General features: G+C 39.5%; 1 protein-coding gene across 3 annotated transcripts in view; it reads left to right on the plus strand.

The window, feature by feature from the left end:
• NEK7 (NIMA related kinase 7) overlaps positions 1-25,722 on the plus strand; it is a 137,998-nt gene that overhangs the window by 5,317 nt on the left and 106,959 nt on the right. For 2 of the 3 annotated variants that reach the window (XM_034778206.1, XM_034778207.1), the window contains exon 2: positions 23,414-23,495. In XM_034778206.1, the coding sequence (XP_034634097.1) occupies positions 23,439-23,495 (57 nt within the window). In that variant the 5' untranslated portion in view covers positions 23,414-23,438. Of the gene's footprint in view, positions 1-2,922; positions 2,996-23,413; positions 23,496-25,722 lie in introns of those variants that run through there. The other variant, XM_034778208.1, reaches the window with a different exon arrangement.

Below are 25,722 nucleotides of genomic sequence, written 5' to 3' on the forward strand. Positions count from 1 at the left end.
ACTGATCTTATTTGTGTGTGGCTGCTCCCTCTCAATTTAATCAAAATCTAAGGAATTCAAGTTTTAACTTTAATAAAAACAAAATTTCTAGCTTTTATACCTACAAAGAAATTTTTTTGGAATGTAAACTAACAAGCAAGAGGGAAATGCTAGTTGAACATGGGGCACTCTGAGGTGGTATTGGAGAAGGTTTGGTTGGAGGAGTTTCTCTTTATGTTGTCCATTTGAACTAGGGTGACCAGATAGCAAGGGCGAAAAATCAGGACGGGGTGGGGGTTAATAGGCGCCTGTATAAAACAAAGCCCCAAATGTTGGGTCTGTCCCTATAAAATCAGGACATCTGATCACCCTAATCTGAACAGTGGAGAGTTGGGGTGAGTTTCTTGCCTGGACTCTGCTCTGTCCACTGGTGGGCAACTGTGGTGGTGGGCTGGATTGATAGTCACTATTTGAGAAACATTTGCCTTCATCTGCATGTAGCTCCTACATTAATAGGACTGGTTTGATAATCTAAAGACCCTTTGGAGATGCCATATTGCTGTGGGAGGTTGGCCTAATGGTACACTGCTCCCCCAAAACCACCACCACAAAAAATGTGGTAGAGGCCATTTGAAGCCTTATTCCTCAAACAAAAATATTGTGCTCAGCTATGAAATTTGATGTGCTAAGTGTTCAGTTTTTGTGTATCAGCCTGATGTTGACAGACTCCTCAGGACTAGAAGTTCTTTGCTCAAGATTTATAGGGGAGCAAATAATGAAACATTTTCATTTTTGAAAACGTCACTAATTTTTTGTCTATTAGGAAGCAAAACTTTCAATTTGGCCTTAGCTACTTTGTATTTTCTGTGTAGGTTTCTCAGTTTGTTGGGGTGAATGACAGAGTTTAATATAATAATTGTTTGCCTGAGATTTCCAGTTCTTAATGAAATGAATACACATGAATATGGTATGTCCAGTTTGCAGGTGGATATGTAGTAGAACATCCCACAGGGCTGGGGGAAAGGGCTTATAAAAACCTTCTCATTAAATGTGTGGGAGCCAGTAGACTTGCCAAACCCTTGTGTACCACCAAGCACCGCAGTGCTCTCCTCTTCAGGGCCACAACGAGGCTGAATGCCCACAAAGAGGGCAGAGGTAAGCAATCATAGAATATCAGGGTTGGAAGTCCGTCCCCCCTCTGCGCAAAGCAGGACCAATCCCCAGACAGGTTTTTGCCCAGATCCCTAAATGACCCCCTCAAGGATTGAACTCACAACCCTGGGTTTAGCAGGCCAGTGCTCAAACCACTGAGCTATCAGACGGGTGTACTCTTGCAAAAAAGGACCAAGAGTTTGTCTTTCCCCTACTGGTTCAGACAAATCCTCCCTTCCCCTACCCTCCCCGCTGCCTCCTCTCCCGCCACCACCCCTCGCTTCTGAGGCTGTGGGAGTTGGAGGGAAATGGCAGTCTCCGCTATGTTGGCTGGGTTGCAGGTCAGTATGATACCAAGATATTTGTAGTTTGCTTTGTTGATCAGCTAACTCATCCATTCAGGGAATGGGAACAATAAATGACTTCAGTAACTAACCAACGCACTTGTTAAATAGTACTGTTTCTGATCCTTGGGTGAGTTGAATAACTAAACAGCAACGAAGAGCAAATATTACAGTGAACTGTACAACTTGAAATTTGTACTGTTAAGTTACATTGCAATTTTTTTTATCCAAGTTTGAAATCTGAATTGTAATTAGCAGCAGAAGAATTCAAATTATTCAAAATAATATAATGTGATGTGCTTGTGGACAACACAGACGGGAAAAGTGCAAATCATTACATTTAATGTTAATTATTTAGTTGGTTCTATATGGATCCCAGAAGCCACCTTGAGTAGGCTTTTCATGCAATGTATGTGCTCTTTTTTTGAAAACCCGTTTTCTAATACTATTGGAGTAAAGAATCTTATTTTTAACAACACAGATGTTCTAAATATGTCCTAAAACAGATGCTTTGGGCAAGGCTCACATCAGTAACTTGCCAACTGATTTCACATATCGCTCAACAAGAGGGTAACAAAATGGAAGCAAGAAGAAGGGGGGAGGGAGGACAGGGATAATATCAACCTTGGTTACTTAGTGAAAACTAAGCATGATAGAAAAACTTCTTTGAATGAGATAACTTTATAAATCAATAAGTAGAGAAGATTTTTTCAGATATGGATTGTCTGGAGACTTAATCAGTTTAATTCAGCTATCCAGCCCAAATTTGTATACCAGCTGTTGGCCTGGTTGGGCTCAGCAAGCCCTCTTGAGTTAAAGTGATACTGTCTTGAACTCTGCACTTTTTTTTGAAGAAGGGTTGCTACTTTCTTATAAACAACTACTCAGTCATGCCTACTTCTGCCACATATGGTAATATGGTTCTAGAGACATGGTCTCATCACTTGTCCTTGTAGAGTTATAGCAGCCATTACTCAGAGGCTGTCTGTAGCATTCTCAGGAAGCCTCCCTAGGAAGGCTCCCCATGTGGGATAGAAGCTTCCCCTAAGGCCCGTTGTTTTTTCCTAATGGCTCATTGCTCTGAATGGACCCTTTCCCATCCTCTATTTAGACTGAAAGCATCTTGTCTAGTGGGCATGACCCAGGTGTAACTACATTTGAAATACAGATACATAGTCAATATTCTTAACTTCAAATACAAAAATGATACATGCATACAGATAGGATAATCATATTAAGCAAATCATAACTTTTCCAATGACGCCTCCTATGACTTGCATAAAATTCATTATGATTGTTATAGTTATATCATAATATCACTGCAAAGAATATGGGGTGCAGTTTCACATCTTTTTCTAATAATTTTTTCTCTAAAATTTGTTAGAACATATTCTAGTAAGATGCTGTGTATTGATTTTTCTGCATTTATTTTCCACTCAGATCAAGAACAAGATCTTATGTGATTTGATTCATCAACATGGACTGATGGATGGTCCCTCTTCCACTTGTCAGTCTGGCAGGTATTAGTAGGAACATAAAGTTTTGGCACCTTCCAGATGGCAGATTCTCTTCACAGATTCAGTTTGTTTCCTATCTCTGAAGAGGAAAGTTAGAATGAGTGTGGTACTTTGTTCTTTCTGCTTCTAGAATTGTTTCTTAGTTGAATTCCTTCAGGACTTTTCGAGTACCCATTTTGGTAACTCCCCCATTTTGGAATGTTAGATATTGCATGGTGTTGACAAAGAACGTCTTCACTGTTCAGTTTACTGCAGCTCCCTTGAGATTATTCTCCCTTGGTTTCTAGGTTCCGTAAAGCTGCTGGCTGGCTTTGCCTCTTATCATGTCTCCCTTTCTGCTCCTAATCTGGTATTTGGGTTCACAGAGACGCTTTCCTTTTCTTACTGTTATGAAAGTGGTGTTCCTGGTTGCAATCATTGGGCATGGCTACACTTGCAGATGTAGAGCACTTTGAGTTAAATCAGCCTTCATAGTGCGCAGTAGGGAAAGCGCTGTAGTCTGTTCACACTGACAGCGCACTGGCGTGGACACATTAGCAGTGCATTGTGGTAGCTATCCCAGCATGCAGGTGGCTGCAACGTGCTTTTCAAATGGTGGGGTGGAGTGGAGTGTGACAGGGACTGTGTTGTGTGTATGTGGGAGGAGAGAGAGGGTTTTTTTCGGGGGGGCTGAAAGCATGTCAGCATGCTGTCTTGTAAGTTCAGACAGCAGCACACCTTCCCTTCCCTCTCCCCCGCGCCCCTCTCTCTCTCACACAGCATTCCACAGTAACCGCTTGCATGCCGGCTGTCAGAAACAAAGCTTTGAAAGGGCATTTCCGCATTCCTACAGGAGTTCAAAACAATGACAAGAGTGGCCACTTGACTTAAGGAGATTATGGGACGTTTCTGGAGGCCGATCAGAGCGCAGTAATGCAATGTCTCGTTCACACTGACGCCCGTGCGTTGCAGCCAAGGTGCAGCAAACGTTATTCCTCTTGCTGAGGTGGAGTACCAGGAGCGCTCTAGCTGCGGAGTCTGAGCGCTCTACGTGCCTTGCCAGTGTGGCTGGGGAGTGAGCTAGTGGGCACGGGGCTCCTTTATTGTGCACTAACGCACAAGTGTAGCCAAGCCCATCTTGTATCATTGTGTATGGAAATTGAGTTTCTTCTTTTTTTTCTCTCTCTCTCTGGATCATGTTCTCTTCTGATTAATTAGTTTTTAAATCTTGTCCAGTTTTTCCTTTGAGTGGTCACTGGCTTTCATAATCATTCAGGACATTTTCTTGCCGTTTTTCTACCCGGAGTTGAAAAAGCTATGATATATGTTCCCTAAATCTATTGAAGAGACTTAAGGATTTATCTCCATTGTTTTTTATGAATTCAGAAAATCCCCAAATCTGTTATCTTGTTTGGAGTTTGAGTGGATTACCAGACTTCTGTGGTTTATACCCAGTGGATTAGACTTCTCATTGCCTTCAGTATTCTAGGTTGAAAATGGAATGTGGTTTATGACTTGGTGTGGAAGGTGGCTATTTGGTGCTATTTGCATACATTCAACAAATGCTACAGGTTACTTGTTTTGTCCTTTATGGTTGCTGCATTGCTTTTTGAAGATCGTGGTTTAATATGGTTCCTTTCTGACCCTATGTAGGCTAACCGTGTTAATTGGCATGTCCTAGTTGTGTTTTATATAGTGTTAGGCAACGTCCTTATTGGGGCCTGAATAGAATTTTCTCAAATGTACTGCCTTAACGGAGGTCTAGTGCCTAGAGTTTTTCTTTTCTTTCTTGGTCTGAAATCGCTCTTTTGAAGTCAGTGGAAACATTCCCACTGACTTCAGTGGGCTTTTAATCAACTCTCCTGTATGTTTACCTTTTGTTGGAAGAGGCAAGCAATTATTCACATTCCCTCAGTATGCACTGGTGGCAGCTTAATCACAGGTGAATTAGGTACCCGATGATTCTTCACTGTGACATAATTCCACATATGCAGATGCTTGCTCTTAGCAATGCCTGTATGAGGGCTTGTAGGTTCATTTGTGCTAAAGTTACAGCTCTGAAAAATCTTAACTGAGGGCTTGTCTTCACTACTGGGGAGATCGATGCTGCTTCAATCAATGCAGCGGGTGTTGATTTAGCGGGTCTAGTGAAGACCTGCTAAATCGATGGCAGAGCACTCTCCGGTCATTCCTGGTAGTCCATTTCTCAGAGAAGAGTAAAGTAAGTCGACCCGAGAGCATCTGCCGATATTCACGTAGTTGGAATAGCGTAACTTAGGTCGACTTACCCTGGTAGTGAAGACAAGCCATAAATGTATGGGGGTAAGCAGACCCTTTGGAAGAGACCAAAATATTCTGATGTTGTTGGTTGCTGCCTGCCTAACTGACAAGTAGAAAAGAGACTATGGATCACTCTGTTCTGGTGGGAGCCAGTCACGGAAAAGAAATATAGAATAAGAGAGGTTTTGTTTTGTTTACATATATCTCTAAAAGATTGAAATCTGAGCACATCATGGACATAAAAAAGGTATCCTTACACATTCAGCCTGAAAACTGATCAATTTGCATATTAAAAATGAATTGCTTTTAAAAGGAGCTGTATTATCGCGTCAGCCCAGTCTAGGTGCTAAACATATTAAAACTGTCCTTGGGTTTGATAAACAGTGTTCTTAAGGAAGAAAGTCCTAATTTAAGAACTGCTAGAGAAGATATTTTGAGTTTGAAAAGTTGTTGCTTTCAGTGTACCAGAATGCCTAAAAAACGATTAGTCCAATATTTAATCTAGTTTACCGTATCAGTATAATCTTTTAGTAGAACTTTGATACCAATAATTAATAGTTTATAAGAGGTCATCTGCCTGTCTTCTTTAGTAATTTTAAAGTGTAAGTAAGCTATTAGGTGATAAAAGGGCTATGAAATGTGGCTGAGCAATCCTTTGTTTTGCCCAAAAACAAGTGAAAACGCTTTCTAGAATAAGACACTTCCCATATGCATATATAAAGTCCTGACACAGCACACGTGTAATTGAAATTTTATTTTTGTGAACAGGCAAGAGATAAAACCAGGGTATGTTAATGCCGCCTCCCTTCCCCCCCAGTATTACTTTGTAAAAGAGCGTCCCAAGTCGTCTTTTAGAGACTCTGCAGATGACGCCACTCGCAATAATTGTCAAGGAAGCTCTGCTTGCTGAGAAAACATGTAGGGGTACCAGTTGAGCACCTTCTGCCAGTCACAACTCCAGCAATATCACACAGGAAGAGACGCAGTCTCTGAGGTAGGCAGGTCCTGGGCCACTTAGAGCTTTATATAAGACAAGATCAACATTTTAAACTCCACCCATAAAAAGAATACACTAACAATGCGGATTGTGGAGTCTTGGTGTAACATACTTACCAATAAAAAGAACAGGAGTACTTGTGGCACCTTAGAGACTAACACATTTATTTGAGCATAAGCTTTTGTGGGCTACAGCCCACTTCATCAGATGCATAGAATGGAACATATAGTAAGAAGATGTGTGTGTGTGTGTGTGTGTGTACACACACACACACACATACAGAGAACATGAAAAAGTGGAAGTAGCCATACTAACTGTAAGACGCTAATTAAGATGAGCTATTATCAACAGGAGAAAAAAAACTTTGGTGGTGATAATCAAGATGGCCCATTTTAGACAGTTGACAAGAAGGTGTGACGATACTTAACATGGGGAAATAGATTCAATATGTGTAATGACCCAGCCACTCCCAGTCTTTATTCAAACCCAGGTTAATGGTATCTATTTGCATATTAATTCAAGTTCAGCAGTTTCTCGTTGGAGTCTGTTTTTGAAGCTTTTCTGTTGCAAAATTGCCACCTTTTAAGTCTGTTACTGAGTGACCAGAGAGGTTGAAGTGTTCCCCTACTGGTTTTTGAATGTTATGATTCCTGAGGTCAGATTTGTGTACTCCTGTTCTTTTTGCGTATACAGACTAACACAGCTGCTACTCTGAAACCTATACTTACCAATGAGATACTCCGTTAGCAAGTGGGCATTTTGGGCTAGCCTACATTTCTGAATAATCTTTAGCTGTAGCCCTTTTTAGAGCACATTACAGTAGCCTAGTCTGAAAGTGATAAAGGAATGGGTAATATAGCATGTGAAAGAAAAACTCAGCCTGTCCTAGTCAGTGCTGCTATCTGATAATCTAAAAGTAGGTGAGGATGGAAAATCACTTCTTTATTGGGTGCTCAGTAAGTGGAGAATAAATACCTTCAATCAAGGGAGCAGCTGTCTTTGCCATTTCTTTTGGTTGCTTCCCCCAACCTACTAGTACCTCATTTTTCTCATCTGAAGTGAGTCTCAGGGCTTGTCTACATTACAAGTTTGGGTCAACTTAATTTAAGTCGACCTGCAGCCACCACAGTAATTCAATTGGCAGGTGTCCACAATACCCTCCTTCTGCCACTGGTGTGTGTCCTCACCAGGAGCGCTTGCAGCAACTAAAGTGGGGCATTGTGGGGCACTGACAGCCACGCAAGGCTTGCAGCTGGAGCCCCGCACCTGGCCCAGGGTGCTAGACTGAACTGTGAGCCTGGGTGCAGGCTCAGTTTCACAGAATGGGGCCTACCAGCAGTGAAATTGACATTCTTGTCAGTTTCACAGCTCCAGCTGTGAGCCCTGTGGATGCTTTAAGCTGGAGGCAGCCCTGAAACTGACAAGAATGACAGCCAACTGCTATTGTAAGTCACGCAGTGCCTGCCTGGACAGTGTGTCACCCTAACTACACCAACGTAAGCGCTGCACCTCTCGTGGAGGTGGAGTTATTATGTGGGAGTAGCAGGCCACTTACTCTGGCAGAAGCAACGTTCTAGTGTAGACACTGACGTAATTAGGTTGACGTAAACTGTTTTACCTTGACCTAATTGTGTAGTGTAAACTTTGGCCGTGGCTACACTCGAAACTTCAAAGCGCTGCCACGGGAACGCTCCCGGAGCAGCGCTTTGAAGTGCGAGTGTGGTCGTGTGCCAGCACTGCAGGTACTCCACCTCCACGAGGGGATTAGCTTACAGCGCTGGGAGCACGGCTCCCAGCGGTGGGGCACTGTTTACACTGGCGCTTTATAGCGCTGTAACTTGCTGCGCTCAGGGGGGTGTTTTTTCACACTCCTGATCGAGAAAGTTGCAGCGCTGTAAAGTGCCAGTATAGCCATAGTCTAAGCTTCAGATAGTTCTCTTCATATGCTATTCTCAAGTGTACACTGGTTAAGGCACTCGGATACAGCACTCATTCAGTTGGAGATAGAACTGTTTTGTCAGCAGAGTAAAGCCATGGTCCATGTTTTCTCACTAACCTATTTAATGACCATTTACACATGTCAAAGCGGGGACAAGATGTTACCCTAGGGACCCATATGAGTGCTCTTGAGGCCGAAGAGCAGTTGTTCAGTACTGCAGTCTGACTTCTCCTCTTCTTTCCTTTCTCCCTGAGAGATGAGTGACTGTATCTGCTCCTACTAATGTCCACAGAAGAATCCAATACTCTTTGATCAATGGCAGTTAATCTAATTATGACATCATGGTCATCTATCATCAGCAGGGATCCTAGTTTTCTGTGATTAAAAAGAATCAAAATTCTCTGATTAAAACATTAAAACCCCTGTTTTTCTGAGAGTAAAATGAAACACTACACTTTAGTTTCCTTAGCCACAACATATATAGGTATCAGTTGAACTACTCCTGAGGGCATTCTGCACCAAAAAATTAAAAATCCTGCGCACAGTATTTTAAAATTCTGTGAGTTTTATTTGTCAATAAATAAATGCAGAGGCTCCAGCATGGCAGTGGGGAGCATAGGCCACTGGCTGCACGAAAGTGGGTAATCACTCTGCAGCCTCTTCATCCCAGGGACACAGTCAGTGGTGAGGCTGCACCTGATCCTGACACAGCACAAGGCATGGGCCTGCCCCATAAACACTCCGGGGCCCTGCCCCTTTGCGCCAGGCACACCAGGTGTGGGTGGGCAGGCTCAACCTGGCAGTGAGGATGGGCTCATTGTGAGGTGAGAGGCTACTGTGTGGGGCAATCTGGGTGCAGGCAGCTCAGTGAGGGGATCTAGGTCTGGGGGGATCTGGATGCTCATAGGGGGGAGGGGAGGTTCCAGGTGTGGGCAATGGGATTCTGCAGGGGCTTCCAGGTGAAGGTGTTTAGGGCTCAGCAAAGAGGTCTGGGTGTGGGGGTCTCAGCAGGGAGGTCTGGGTACTGGTGGCATGGGGCTTGGTGGGGTGGGGGTCTGGGTGCAGCTAGTTGGGGGTCAGTGAGATGGGGGTCTGGATGTGGGGGCACAGGCTCATTTGGCTGGGAGTTTGAGTGCAGGGAGCTCAGTGGGGGGTGGTCCGGGTGCAGGGGTGGGGGTCCTGAAGCAGGGGGTCTGGGTGCAGGGGGCTCCAGATGCGGGGGTTGAGGTTTAATGGGGTGGGGTTTGGATATGGTGGGTTAGAGGGGTTCTGGGTGTACGGGGTGAGGCTTGGGAGCGGTGTCTGGGTATGGGATGGGGAAGCAGCTCCCCATACAGTGATCCCTCCCCTGGAGCCGAGGAGCGATGCGGGCAGGAAGCAGGGAAGCATGCTGAGCTTCCTGCAAGTGGGGAAGGTTTCGGGGGGGTGGATGTGACATAGCCCCAGCCACTCCTGATCCAGGCTTAGGGTAGGAGCCACTGTCTGGGGTGTCCCCAGCCCTGTGGTGCTTTACCTCTCTGCTGGCTGCTCTGGGTGCCTGAAACAATGTACCTGCACTGCTTGGGAGTAGTGTGTGTGACTGCTCTTGCAGCTTCCCTGTCAGAAAGTCATTTTTTTTTTTGTGTGTGCAGGAAAGCAAAGAAATCTGCAGGGGATATGAATAATTCTGCGCATGTGCAGTGGCACAGAATTCCCCCAGGAGTGTTGAACACAGTGTTTTATTGATATACAATAGAACCCCGTTGATCTGAGTCTCCATTATACGGCTCTCCATATTAACCAAACCACCAGCTGCCTGGGGCTAACAGCATCTGGGTTTGGGCTGTCAGCCCCAGGTGGCAAGGGCTCATGCTGTCAGCCCTGGGCAGCTGGTGTTTCGGTTAATTCAGAGAGCAGGATAATGGAGGCTTGGATAAATGGGGTTCTACTATATATGTTTTTATTTTTTCACAAAATGTAAAAACTAAAGATTCTCTTTAAAAACACAGAATTTGCGTTTTTACCTTAGTAAACAGATTTCTAGGATCCCTAATCATCAGGAAGATCAGTCAATAAAACAAGTGCAGTTGCTGTACCATACCTAGGTTAGTGATCAAGGAAGTCCCAAGAATCCAGAGATTGAGTTACCTTGCTTCAGATTTCTCAGTAATCTTATTTAAGAATGGAAGATCTGGAATGAGCCAAAAAGTCAGTATCTACAAATGGTTTCCTGGGTGGAGCACACACTCCCTTCTCACTGTCTTCCTTAGCAGGAGGCATTTACTCTCGTCATTGGCAATGGACCCATTACTTCGCCAACCAGGAAAGACCTGGTCCAAAGTGTAGGAAGTGAACCAAAGTTCTTCCAACACTTCTAGGACACTAGTGACCAGAGATCAACTAGAAGACGTAACATTTGCTACTTTGCCCTTTTTCTCGGGCATCATTGAATCATACAGCTTGTCTAAATTCAAGCAATTTTATTTGCAAAATAACAAGAAATCATTGCAAAAGAAGAGACCCGAGTCAACTGTTGAGTGGAGATAGCCCATACTAATTAGTTTAAACACCAAATGAAAGAGATCCCTCATTTGTTTGATTTTTTTGCAGATGTATTGTGGAGGCAAAGAAATTTTTCTTTGCCTTTTGCATTATCAGAGTATAAGAATTTTAATTGGTCACCTTTGCTACATGTGAAGCTTGTGCTTCTGGTGTTCTAGTTGTCTTCCCTCTCGCTTCATCCGGTGTCTATTTTCCATAAAACCAGTGTATCCTGTGATGGTAAAGCAGAGGAGGACTACCATATTGATGGTTGAAGATATATGCATACGTTTGTCTTGTTTTACTTTGTTCTCTGTGATAAAGTACATTACAGTTTATAAATGAAAGTAGCTAATTAGCATTTTTATTGTATCATGGGTTTTTTTGCTCCCCTTCACCTTTAAATTAAAGCTTGAAAGCTTATTTCAGGAATAGGATTAATTAGTACTGATTTATTTAGACTCAAGAATGATAAATATTCCATCAGTCATGTATTACACTATCTCTATATATAAAGCAAGCTTGCTATTGTAAAGGTCAAGGACTTGAATTGTCCCAGGTGCCAAGTCTCATTGATGCTTATGTTTTCATATGCCAAGCAAAACCATAATTTTGACACAAATATTGGACCACATGAGGAGTGTTATGAGATTGAACTCTTTCAGTAGCAAGGACCAATTCCTTCATATCCTCATAATCAGCAAAAAGATGAGTTCTATACACTTGACATTTTTTCTGACCCAGATGCAGCATTACTCTAAAATGATAATTTAGCATAACCCCTTCCAAATCAGATAATGGATATAAGGGTGGGGGGTGGGGAGGGGCGGCGGGGAATAGAGAAAATGAGGGGGAAAGAGCCCTAGAAGAAACTTCAGTTTGTGAGAGAGAGAAGCCAAGCAGCCCTCATCACCTTCTCTGCAAAAGCAACACTGTACTCTCTACTTAGTAAAAATGAGTGTTGCACTCTTCCTGGGGTTTTTGTGTATTTTAGTCTTATAACAGAATAAAGCAAACCCAAGAGAGAACCCTCCCATTCACCCAACAGCAATGATAAGAAAAGAAATGATACAAAAACCATTCTTCCTCTTGACTCTGAGTAGCCAGGTAAGATCAGTAGGTTGTATAGTTCTTTAGATGACAGGGAAACTAGCTAAACCAGTGACTCTCAAAATTTTTTACTGGTGAACCCTTTCACATAGGAAGTCTCTGAGTGCGACCCCCCCCCCGCCCCTTATAAATTAAAAACACTTTTTTATATATTTAACACCATTATAAATGCTAGAGGCAAAGCGGGTTTTGGGGTGGAGGTTGACAGCTCGTGACTCCCTATGTAATAACCTCACACCCACTTGAGAGATCCTGACCCGCCAGTTTGAGAACTCCTGAGCTAAACAAACCAATTTGCGTAGCCCTTATTAGACCTGGCCAATCCCCTGCAATAGAGGTAGGTCCCAAGGTACAAGCTCCCCGTTAGGTTCTGTTGGTCTAGAAAGATTCTCCCTGGAACCTCAAAGGACCAGTACACCTTGTTCCTTAGTTTTTTATTGATGCTCATGGAATACAACTTCTATGAATCCTCATATTAAAAATATATATTGGTAGTTTACAGGATGCCATCAACTTAAAAGAATCACACTCTTTAAAAAAAAAATTACTGTTTTTTAAGGCTGTCAATCACAGTTAACTCATGCGATTAACTCAAAAAAAGTAACTGCGATTAAAAAAATTAATTATGATTAATCGCACTGTTAAACAATAGAATACTAACTGAAATTTATTAAATATTTTTGGATGTTTTTCTACATTTTCAAATATATGGATTATAACACAGAATAAAACGTGTACAGTGCTCACTTTATATTTTTTATTACGAATATTTTCACTGTAAAAATAAGAAATACTATTTTTCAATTCACCTCATACAAGTACTGTAATGCAATCTCTTTATTGTGAAAGTGTAACTCACAAATTTTTTTTGTTACAGAACTGCACTCAAAAACAAAACAGGGTAAAACTTTAGAGCCTAAAAGTCCACTCAGTCTTACTTCTTGTTCAGCGAATTGCTAAGACAAACAAAAGTTTGTTTACATTTACGAGAGATACTGCTGACTGTTGCTTATTTACGTCACCTGAAAGTGAGAACAGGCGTTCGCATAGCACTTTTGTAGCCGGGGTTGCAAGGTATTTACGTGCCAGATATGCTAAACATTCATATGCCCCTTCCTACTTTGGCCACCACTCCAGAGGAAATGCTGATGATGCTTGTTAAAAAAATGTGTTAATTAAATTTGTGACTGAACTCCTGGGGGGAGAATTGTACGTCTCCTGTTCTGTTTTACCCACGTTCTGCCATGTATTTCATGTTATAGCAGTCTCGGATAATGACCCAGTACATGTTTGTTTTAAGAACACTTTCACAGCAGATTTAACAAAACGCAAAGATGGTACCAATGTGAGATTTCTAAGAATAGATACAGCACTCAACCCAAGGCTTAAGAATTTAAAGTGCCTTCCAAAATCTGAGAGGGACGAGGTGTGGAGAATGCTTTCAGATGTCTTAAGAGAGCAACATTCCAATGCGGGAACTACAGAACCCGAACCACCAAAAAAGAAAATCAACCTTCTGCTGGTGGCATCTGACTGATGATGAAAATGATCATGCATTGTTCCACTCTGCTTTGGATCGTTATTGAGCAGAACCTGTCATCAGCATGGACACATGTCTGCTTTAATGGTGGTTGAAATATGAAGAGACACATGAATCTTTAGTACATCTGGTACGTAAGTATCTTGTGATGCTGGCTACAACAGTGCCATGCGAAAGCCTATTCTCATTTTCAGGTGACGTAAACAAGAAGTGGGCAGCATTATCTCCTGCAAATTGTAAACAAACTTATTTGTCTGAGTGATTGACTTAAGTAGCACTGTGTGGACTTGTAGGTTCTAAAATTTTACATTGTTTTATTTTTGAATGCAGTTTAATTTTGTACATAATTCTACATTTGTAAGTTCAACTTTCATTATAAAGAGTTTGCACTGCAGTACTTGTAGTAGATTATAATAAAAAATAAAGATAAAATGAGCACTGTACACTTTGTATTCTGTGTTGTAATTGAAATCAATATATTTGAAAATGTAGAAAGCATCAAAAATATTTAAATAAATGGTATTCTATTGTTTAACAGTGTAATTAGTCGTGATTAATTTTTTACATTGCGCAATTAATTCTTTTAATCGCTTGACAGCCCTGCTATTTTTATGAAAAAACAAACAGGTAGTGTAGTTGAAAAATTAGACCAAAATTTCTTCTCCCATCTTTGTTCGATTCTCCTGTAGTCTGAGCATTTCCATTGTTTGTATGGGTCTTTCTCACTGCAATGGAGTTGCGAAAATAATTTTTAGAAAAAAGGGCATATATGATAAAACCACATGGGTAGATGCAGTAACTGAAACTACTTTTTAATTCACTTATGCAATTGATTTCATATTCATGGTGTTGTTTTATCTGGGTTTGTTTCTGTAACATATTAAAATCAGAATACTAAAACTGATTTGGGATAAAATATTAAAACTCTGCATGTATTAATTCTTGACATGTTTCAATCTGTGGTTTTCTGACCCTTTATATTCTGTAGCTGTAATTGTTTCTGCTACATTATTTTCACTATGCAGTATATTTTCTATTGAATTACTGAAAAATTCTGAAAATTAATATTAAATGTATATTTTTTTACACTTGTACAAGATAAGATAGTAAAAGAAGAACAAAGGAGAACTGTACTCTTGTTAGAGTTTTTATCCTACAATATTCATTCGGTAATCATTTGTAATATACAACAAGGGATTTCTTCTTTGTTTTCACATTTAAAATTTTTGCCATCTGTGCTTAACTTTGTAGTGTTCCATTTGAGTAAGTGAAACCATCTAAGGTTGAGGGAAGGTATACTAGAGCCACTTAACAAGCCTGGAATATGAGTCCCAAGGGTAGAGAGAGATTTTAATGACCAATTTGTATGCCAGTGTTTTGTGCTGTACTCATGTCTCTATCATGTTATCCACCCTGGTGCAGTTGCACATGATTCCTTTTGCTACAGCCTTGAGTTACAGCTAGTAACTCCAAATAGTACATATACTCAGAGTAAATATTATCTACATGGAATAACTACATCTGATGGTACAGTTCTCTGGGCCTGGTGAAAAGATAATTTTAGGTCTTAGTTGTTATTGGCTAAACAATGTTTGCATGGATGGGAATTGGTTAAGGGAATGAATCATCACCCTCCTACCTCCTTAAAATCCAGGGCAGAGTAGATGAGTAGCTGCCTTGTTGCCTCTTCTACAGCCTGTGTATTTTAAGTAACAGCAGGTAGAATGTCACTGGACACCTTCTGTGTAAGGAGATTTAAGCTTATGGGTATTCATTACCCTTGCCATGCCCCTATCTCTTTTCCACACTTTATTGCTATGGAGAAGGGCACCATGGAACAGAACTGCACTTCACAGGTGTGTGGGTTTCTCCCATATAGATGGAGAAACTGAGGCACAGATAGATGAAATGACTTGCCCAAGATCATGCATGTCAGTGGTGTAGTCCAAAAGGGTTGCAGAAGAGGCCTTCCCCACATTTTCCTGGTTTCTCTCTCTCTCCCCCTCTCTTCTCCCCGCCCCCCCCCTCAAGATTGTAATAAGCTTAAGCAGGATTTGTGGTATTTGCATATTACAATGGGTCAAAACAAAAATATAAAACATTTATTGATGGCAAAGTCAGCAAAACTGTACTAATCTTTATATGGGCAAAATAGTTGAAAATAATCTTTTTTTTTTTTTTTTTTTTTTTGGTGAGGAGGCCTTAAGAATGTGCATTAATGTTCATTTTGCATTGTTGCACAACATTTCAGGAAAATAGAATCTGAGTTTCTACTCTCTTGGTCTTATAATACATAGCATGTTCTCTCTGTGATTAAAGGGAGGAGTGAATCCCTAACCACATCACTAACAGAATGCTACTGATGTGTGCAGGAGACTGTTGGTGAAAGCAGCTGTCTGTTAACAGGCAGAGCATGTCAGAAAAAAGGAAAGTACGTAGATTACTTGCATACAAGATAGTCTTTGTTGATGGTGTACTGCATTTCTGTCATAATATTGGATATTTGGTTTTGGTGTGGCTGTTCCTAATCTGTGTGTCCTGTATACTTGGTGGTCAGACCAGATGATCATAATGATCCCTGCTGGCCTTAAAATTTATGAATACCAAACATGCTGTTTTCATGCTTTCTTCTAGTCTACCTGTGCCTGGCTGTGCCATAAAAGACAACTCTTCTTGAAAAGGGCAGGAAGATTTATAAGCATTCTCATATGGTGGTTTGAGTCAGTTATATTAATAAGGATTCTTCACATACCATTTAATTCTTTCTCAGAGACTTCTTGCATACTAGAATATGAAATATAGTGTTTAGATATTGTAAATGTCAGGTTGTCACATTAAGTAGAATATATGCTGTACTACTATGGTCTGTAGTATGGTAACCTGAAATCAAGGGACAGATGTAGGGGAGGAGAAGTAGTGGTACTCTCCGAACTCTGCCCACGAATGGCACCAAAATGAGAGACTGTAAATAGTAGGTTGTGCAGAGTTTGTATGATCATTACATGATCACTATTTTTTTATGCTCTGTAAAAGTAAAGTAGTTAACAATGTTGATCTTTACATCTCCATCATTAGGTTTCAGAAATACCATCACATTGAGATGGATGGAGTCAGCTCATACATTTCAGGCGGTTGCAGACATCACAATGACGGTCACATCTGTTTCAAATTTTGAATGATTTCTTAGTAATCACACGAGCTAGAGGCAAGTTCTTTTAAATTGAAGCTTGGATTCAGGAGCATGATACAGATCCAGGAGAAAGTACTGGCTTACTGAGCCTCCAAGAACCATCCCATTTCAATCTCTGCCCAAAAACATTGTTTTCAAAGGGAAACAAAGACAGCAGAGAATGGTAACCTGCCAGAGCTGGATCAGATATCCAGATAATATATAAACTGTACAGACATAAAAAGCAATAGAATAAGGCCTTTATCTACAACAAAAACATGCTCAGGAAATATTATCCGCAGAGGGGGAAATATAAAATCAAACTACAGTAGTTCAGCAAGAGCCATACAAATATTAAGTTTGATGGTCAAACGTAGGAAGGAGGTGTGACAAAGTTCCTCCTCTATCTTGGTGGGTCCTGTGCTTATTGGCGGATTTTCTTGCCTCAGAGATTCACCATGTGGGTTGGGGAACAGCCCAGAGACCTTCCCCTCTGGAAGAACCCACAGTCCAGGTCAATTGGGAGGTTTGGGGGGAACCCGGGCCCGCCCTCTAATCCGGGTTCCAGCCCAGGGCCCTGTGGACTGCAGTTGTAGCTGTCCTGTACCAGCTGCATGACAGCTACAACTCCCTGGGCTACTTCCCCATGGCCTCCTCCAAACACCTTCCTTATTCTCACCACAGTACCTTCCTCCTGGTGTCTGATAATGCTTGTGCTCCTCAGTCCTCCAGCAGCACACCCTCTCACTCTCAGCTTCTTGCGCCTCTTGCTCCCAGCTCCTCACACTCGCACCACAAACTGAAGTGAGCTCCTTTAGTATAAATTAATCTCGAAGATTGTGCTTTCTATGGCTGCTCTTTATTCTGATTTGCAATTTTTGCAGCATGACTTTTATAAAGAGAGAAGATCAGATATTTTGGAAAAGATATCTGAAGTATTCAAAGCAGCTCGAAAGAAGTATGGTTGCCATGTGTTACAAACCCTTTCTCCTCTGCACTCCATTTCTTAGTCTCAATTTTTTAAAGAGTCAAATTAGTGAACTGAAGTATTTTTTGAGTCATAAGATCACTTAGAATGTAAGTATTGTAGCTTTGTGTATGTAAAGAGAAATTCAGTATCCACACATTGGTTGTGTTTTGACTTATATTGAGGCCCTACTACAGGGAAACTCGGGCATGGAGAAATTGAATAATTTATCTAAGATCACAAAGGTAATCTGTGACAGACCCAGAAAAAAAAATCCTTGATTATTTTGCGTTCTAGAAGGAATACTGCGGTAGTTCTGTTTCTTCAACATTTCCAGATAATAGTCTTGTTTCAGAGTCAGTGGAATTGGCTGCAAAATATAATTGTATTTAATCAAATAAGTACCCACCATGTATTAATGTACTTTGTTCCATGGAAACAACAGGGTTTCTGTATCAAGGCAGGAGTTTGGAGCCTGCACTTCAGTAAAATTCTTAAGAGCATAACTATGTGGTTATATTTCCCAACGTTAATCTGTTTCAAGTTTTATTATTATAGTACACCTGTACCCTGATGTAACGCTGTCCTCAGGAGCCAAAAAATCTTACCGCATTATAGGTGAAACCACGTTATATCGAACTTGTTTTGGTCAACGGGAGTGCGCAGCTCCGCCCCGCCCCCCCCGGAGCACTGCTTTACCGCGTTATATCCGAATTTCTCTTATATCGGGTCACATTATATCGGGGTAGAGTTGTAGTAAGAATGGTGATGTAAAAGAGATTTTCTGTGTGCAATGAGATTTTGGAATGTGCCTTGTAACGTTGAACTATGAGCTCTTTAGGAAAGGTGTGCTAACAAAGGGCAGCCCAGTTTTAGTGCCTGTTGTTTAAAGCAAATCTGGGAAATGAAATCCTAATTTATTCTTTCAGATTTATATAATAATCAAATCCAGTTGCTAAAGCCAAATTGGTAAAGAAAGCTAAAGAGAAAGAAAGGTAGTTAGAGCAAAGTGAGAGAAAGTTTTGATGTCACTGTTAGAGAAAATGATTGGAACAGTACCAATAACAGGTTATTAAAGGTTCTGTTTTTGTAAATGATATCGTAATTGCCATCTGTCACATTTTTAAAGAGATTCCAGGATCTATTACAGTGGTTAAAGGACTGTTAAAATAAAGAACTAACTGAAAAAATAGATTCTTAAAACACAATCTCAGACTTGGATTATCTCTGGGATTTGTCTGATTGCAAGGCAACTATGGTGTTGAAGACATTGGTAGACTTAATCAGGGTATTTCAGTGTTCTTTAGTGATTAACCAGACAAAGATCTAATTTTTCAGTGGAAGCTACCACTGTATTGTGACTCGTCTAACCCACTGCAAAATACAAATGAAAGATGTTACATATCCTGCAAAGAATTGCCAGTATTGGCCTTGTCAGGCTTTTTAAATAACAGGGTCTGACTGCCAAGTGTTTTGGAACAAACAGCAGCTGCCAGCAATTTTCCAGTTTTATCACCATATTCATACTAATATTTTTAGAAATCTTAACAATTTTTCAGTGTCTTCTCCTGGCAGGGGGCCAGGGCTATCATGAAATTTTGCAGATGATTAGTAAAGACTCTCTCATTAACAGATTGAGCAATTCCTCTAGCTGTTTTTTTCCCTGTGTCGTCTTTACTCCACATCTTTGTGTTTGATCCTTCTTTTAAGGATTAGTTTCACCCCCCTGAAAGTACTGTTTAGAACTACCTTCAAATCTCATTAATCTCTGCATTAATTGCAGCTAGCATTCCAAAAACTGTGCACTAGTTGTACAGAAATGCTGAGGATAAGGAGAAAAGAGGTTGAGTCCCAACAGTCCATTTTTTTGTTTGGAACAGCCACTGGGCAGTAGAATGGTTTGATACCACTGTTGGTAAGATATTGGCTGACTTCTTCAAATAAGAGAGAGAAGATGAGATCAGGAATGTGTCATTCCTGATAAATGATTACTGTTGGGCCAAAACCAATATTTAATCCTGCTCTTGGCATTTTAGGCTTTGTCTATTACCAGTAACCCAAGTGTTTTCACACACGCACGCCTGCCTGCCTACCTACCTACCTACCTCTGTTTGTTTAATACTGATGTTGCTACCAGGTTATAGTTGTACTCTCCATTTTATTCCTCAACCCTTTGCCCACTGATGATTTTTTTCAGACACGGAAGGTATACTTTCTCCAGTTCAAGATAATGTCCCCCTCCATAGTGTTTGTTAACTAAGCATAGTGTTACTGAAATTCAGTACAAAGAACCTCAAGAAGAGGGTCTATCCTGAGGGTTTAAAAAGGATTCACCTCTGCTTTTAGAATTAATAGGTGGAAATTGTGTTCCTACTTAATCTCTCTGATCATGACCTGGACAGGAAGGATTTTTGGAAACTTAAACATTTCCAAAAGAGAGCTGTGGTACTTAGAGTGGCATAAAGAACTTTTCTCATTAATCTGAAGGAAAACCAAACTTTTCAAACTTTAGATAGGGAAATTGTTTTGAAAATATACGATCATTTGACATACATACCTTTGGTTATTCCCACTTTTTTTAAATGGGAAGATGTAACTTAAAAAGTTACATTTGTGGTCTGATTTTTATAATAATTTGTAGAAAAGTCTCTTATTCCCTCCAACTAAAATGTTTGAGGCAAGTATTTCGGTGTCTGATTGTGTGTCAAAGCTACATGAATTAAGCCTTTAAAATGGTAACTGAGAAAATTATAACTAGCTAACTATAATCCTTTATTTTGTTACTTTTGCATGGATCCTGATCTGTACTTTTGTTCCTACGTTTTTCTTCTTGATACAAATTTTTCAAGCTTGTTGATAAATTGTTTAGTCAGCTGCTTGATCACACTTCTTTCATTATGAAATATAGTCAAGAGGCCAAATAACAAGTGTCAAGTCAGGTTTATTGCTTGAAGCCAATAATAATATAGTACAGGGAAATTGTTCTATACGATATCAGACTCCACTAAATCATCTCATACAGCGATGTTACATCCACCTTATGTGGAAGGTATGCTCCCAAAGTTGCACATTTCAGCTGATATTATTTATATGATGATTTTACAATTTATACATCTCTTTACACATCACTAAAATCCAACCCATCTGTTTGTTTCAGTTCAGTAATTTGTTCTGTTCTTTGCTTTGGATTCTAGCATTCCAGGTACTGGTCCATGAAGGTACTTCCCTTGCTTGTACTAAGGGCAAGTCTACACTTAACAGGCTGCACGGGGTTTAGGTCAGTATAACTATGTTGCTCAGGGGTGTGGATTTTTCACACTCTTGAGTGACATAATTATACTGACATAGGTCTGTAGTGTAGACCAGACCTAATACATAGAACAAATATGTCTTGATTTTGACAAGTTCCCTATTTTCTTATGCCAAATACGTACGTCAGCAACTTCAGAGTATTATGCTATACTTAGCATAAGTGAACAGGATTATGGTGTAAGCCAGTTTATGCTATATCATTGTTACAATATTTGTGCTTAATGCATATATATATATATATATATATATATAATGCTAGTGAGCATGTATATATTAATCAGCAAGCTTGACCTTATAGATTATTTTTAATGTATCAATATGTGCAAGGTTAATATATAGTACTTCTAGAAGAGCAGTGTATTGGACTATTTTTACATCCTGTAAAGCTGCTGTTGTATTATCACTGTGACAATTTTTTTTTTAAATTTCTTGCTAAGCTTATCATCATGATGAGCAGTCCTTTAAGGAGGTGTGAATATTAGCTATTTGTTAGACCTTTTCTGTAATATTTGAGATTGAAAGAGAAGTAATTTTTTTTTAAATGCACCACCTCTTGGCTAGTAAGTGAGGAATTAATCTTAATGTACTGTTTTTTTTGTTTTTCTTTTTCTTTTTCAAATTGTCTATAAAATTCAGGGCAAGTTTTCTTCAATGGATTGTTTTTAGTTTGGAGGCAATACGTTTTATAATCCGTGTTTCAACAGTTGTTTTAGTCAGTAGGTGGTTCGGGTGAAGAAAACTGTTTTTACTTAGCAAGATTTTCTTGGTATTTATTAAGCTTAATTCAAGGATAAATAACTTCATTAAAGTTATTTATTATTGTATTCATATTTATATTGTACTGTGCCTGGAGGTTATTCTTTCTAGACAAAGAGCCCTTTCTTCTGGCCTAGTCAAATTTATTAAAACATCCAGATAATAAAATGACCACCATACAATGTAAAACTTGTTCATGGGGAAAAAATAACTTGAAACACACAGTTAGCTTGGGTGTCTAAAGATGAAGTTACAATATTAAAGTGTATAGTGTTTTTAAATCTTTGAGAAGTATGCTTACATAAATAAGACTTCACTGCAACTGTCTCCTCTGATAGAAAAGTGATATATGCAGTATACTATAGGTGATACCTTTGGTTAAGACTGCCTACCTCTTTCCATTGTAAACCTCTGTTTTCTGTTGCCTTAGCTTAAGCTATTTGTACTGAAATTTTCCATGATTTTTCTGTCTTGGTTTGAATTATTTTTAAAGATTTGAGCAAAAATGATTCTGGAGTTTTCCAGAATTAGATTAGTAGGGGGGACAAGCAAGTAGATTTCCCAATGTTAAAACACTCTCTAGATGAGTTTTTACAAAACAACTTTAGTGCTTCCATTGTTTGTAGTAGGAACTTGAAATTTGGGAAAGAAACGGTTCTGAAGTGAAGGAGAAGTGACTTTTGCTATTCCTATGAAAATCCTTCCAGATTTGGCCAAGTTACAAGCTTCTGAAAATGCCTTTCTATCCATGTGCAGTAGAACATGTTCACCTCCTGTGCTTTAATTATATGAATGTTCCAACTGCATTGTATATACTCCAAGGCGCTAATGAACCTTCTACATCATACAATATGGACAGAGATAGAGCTCCACAAGACATAGGCAAAACAGATGCTTCAGGTGCTTTCCCTTAATAAAATAACATTTTGCCTTGGTAAGGGTTCATTTGGCTGTGAACCAAGACATACTGAGTTTTAAAATCCACTCCTTCCTATCCTTCATTGTTAACAATTGTGCGCTGTTTGCATTCTTTGTATTAATCAAGTTCTCATACCCCTATCTTAAGATGCAGGCAAGCATTCTTGTTTGCATTTTACAGATGTGGTAACAGGATAGGAGAGGTTTGTATAGCTGGGAATAAAATTCAGGCCCCTAATATGGCAGATCTAAGGTTCACCCTCTTAACCAAGCAGCCTGTTAGAATAGTGAATGTACATGTTTGACTATAGTGTCTCTAAAATGACACTATTTCCATGAAATTCAGAAATGAGTGAATATTATGTAAACAACAAATAGCACCCAGAAGTCCTAACTCTATCCCATTTTAGCCACTTTATCATACTCCTGTCCCAGAGCCAAGATACTCTGTCTTTCTAGCAAGTACTTGTGCTACCACTTGGCAAAGTATGTGTCATGTCTACTTTTAGTGGCTGGTGCACATAGAGAATGATGGGGTATTACTGCCTTTGTCTAATGGAGTCACTTGTTTAGCTCAAGTCGTTTGTGGTATGGATCTGACAGTCCCAGGTTTAAACTCTGCTGATGACTTATTTGGTTGGGGTGGGGAATACGTGATAGAATTTCTTCCTCTTATTTTTTTTTTTAAGTGATCCTTTAAAACAAAAACTAGGGAATCTCCTTACCCTCAGAAAAAGGGCTAAAATGTTTTAATGGTTGCAAAGTCAAGCATCCAGATTAGAAAATTCTTCTAGCACTGAATTCATTGTGTACTGAAGTTCAGTAAAATAATTTAATTCCATTATTATAATTGAAGCACAGTAGTAAGTGGTACAGTGAATATAAACATTAACTAAATTGCAATTTAATGAATATACATATGTTATTTTTGCAGAACATAAAAAGCTCTGTTTGATACAATGGATGAACAGTCACAAGGCGTGCAAGGGACTCCTGTTCCACAGTTTCAACCACAGGTACTTTATTTTACTAGTCATCAAGAGCAGAAATAAATGGGTTTAGTAAATGGAAGAACATGTTAAAATTAACGAACAGAACGAATTCCAAAAGGTTATTGTTGATATTAGAATACTTTTTCTTCTCCATTATTCAATGCCATTCCAAGAGGGTAGGTTTTTACTGCATTTAATGGGTTCAGTATGGTATTCAAGGTAATAGTTGATTATTTTAGTTGAGTTACTTGTGTGGAATTACATAACTAGTCATCAGTGGTTAATAAATCAGATGAAATGTTATGAGATCAAGTATCTTTGGATATTGGATTGTTTAATTTGGATTTTTCTGTCTCAAGGCATTTATGGAGGAAAAAAAGCCATAGTAGTCATTGAATTTCAAAATATCAGCTCCATAGTTCACAGAAAAAAGCTGCTTTCTTTTTTGCCTCCTACTGCGTCACCAACTGGGAAAAGTCGGAGAGTAGAGGTGAGAGGCAAACATGAAAGTAATTGTTTTCCTATGAGGTATCAAGCTGCTAAACACTATATATTTCCAAATTATAGCAGAGTTGCCAGATTTATTTCAGACTGCTCCCCGCTGGTGATCTCATGTGGGTTAGTGCCTTCCCTTGTTGAAAATGGGCAAGGGATGTGAGGGAAATTTAGCCACCCTTGCAGTTGGATTTGATGGTATGACTCAAAACAAAGGTAAGATTATCAGGCAATAGATAAAGTTGGCTGCTTATTAACATTCTTCTAAAAATGTTGCTTCTGTTAATAACATTATTTATTTAAAAACCTTTGGAAAGCAGCACTCTAAGATCTGATCTTGCAAAAACTTATACAGGTGCTTTGCTTTATGCACTATGAGGAGTTGCATGTAAGTCAGTAGAAATTGTCATAGTAAAGTTAAACAATTGGGTAATTCTTTGCAGGACCAGGACCATAACTGGTAATCTTCTGTTTGTTTGTTTGTTTGTTTCAGGCATTAGTCTGAATAATAAAGGTGATGTGGCAACATGTGTTTGTTTTTGACAATATAAGTAAGATTTTTGCCAAGTCTTCATTTCTGTACTCAGTATTGTATTTTAGTAGAACTTTCCTTGTTCCAATGCCTGCATTGGAGCAGCTTTGAGGCTCAAATAAAAATAAACATTCTTGTGCTTCTGTATCACTATCTATCAGATCTTAGAGTACCAAATAGTTATAAATTAAAATATAATTATTCCTTACAACTATCTTGATGAAACAAGTGTGCAAACTTATTTTTTTTAAATTAAAATTTTTTAATTAAGAAAATTCATACTACTACTGCAGTCCGTATATTCTAAAATTCGTAATGACTCACTGTTCCAATGATGGATTCTCCTCTTTGGCTGAGTATGAGGCAGAATCAGATCTGTCATTTGGGATGAGAGGATGAGCTCCTATATCTCTGGGAAACCCCAGTTGTGTCTGCCTTCTTTGATAACAGGCAGTTCTTGTATTTCCCGCATTTCCCTCGAAAGCACAGTAATTCAAATTCTGATTTACTATAAGCTTTGTGAACTGATATTTTCAGCAGTGGGTGAGTTTCCAGTCCTAAATTGAATCATGATATATGCTTCTATCCTCATAGTTGTTGGCAACACCTCCTGTCTCAGAAATGTCTCCAACTGTATCATTAATGAGGAACTAAATAAGATCAGACCTAATACTAATTCTTGCAGCACCCGACTAGACATCTTTCCCAACAAAAGAAACTGACATTTGTTCTTAACTTTGGTTCATCTTATGCCAGTTTTAATGCTATGCCTGCACATTCAAAATGTAGTTTTCAGCCTGACGGAGACATAGGGTTCATAATTTCATACAGCTTCATAAATTGTAGAGACATATATTCCCAGTTCAGCATAGCCAATACTTTGTTCCAAGCCAGGTTCTGCATAGGCAGTTGTTCTTCTTGTCCTCTTTAAAGGAGGAGTATTATAGGGCTATAGTTGAGTTGACACAAAAAATAAAGCACATATTTTTACAGTGAAGGCAATTAACTATTGGAACACTTTACGAAGGGTTGTGGTAGATTCTTCATCATAGGCAAGCAATTTTTAAATCAAGCTGGAATAGGACTTTCTAAAAGATGCTTTAGTTCACCCAGAAATTTAATTCAGAGAAGTCCTATTGCCAGTTATATCGGAGGTCGGACTAGATGATCACTGTGGTCCCTTTTAGCTTTATGAATTCTGGGACTGATGAGATTGAGATTTAA

This window comes from Trachemys scripta, chromosome 8 (genome assembly GCF_013100865.1).
Source record: "Trachemys scripta elegans isolate TJP31775 chromosome 8, CAS_Tse_1.0, whole genome shotgun sequence".
NCBI classification, from domain to species: domain Eukaryota; kingdom Metazoa; phylum Chordata; order Testudines; family Emydidae; genus Trachemys; species Trachemys scripta.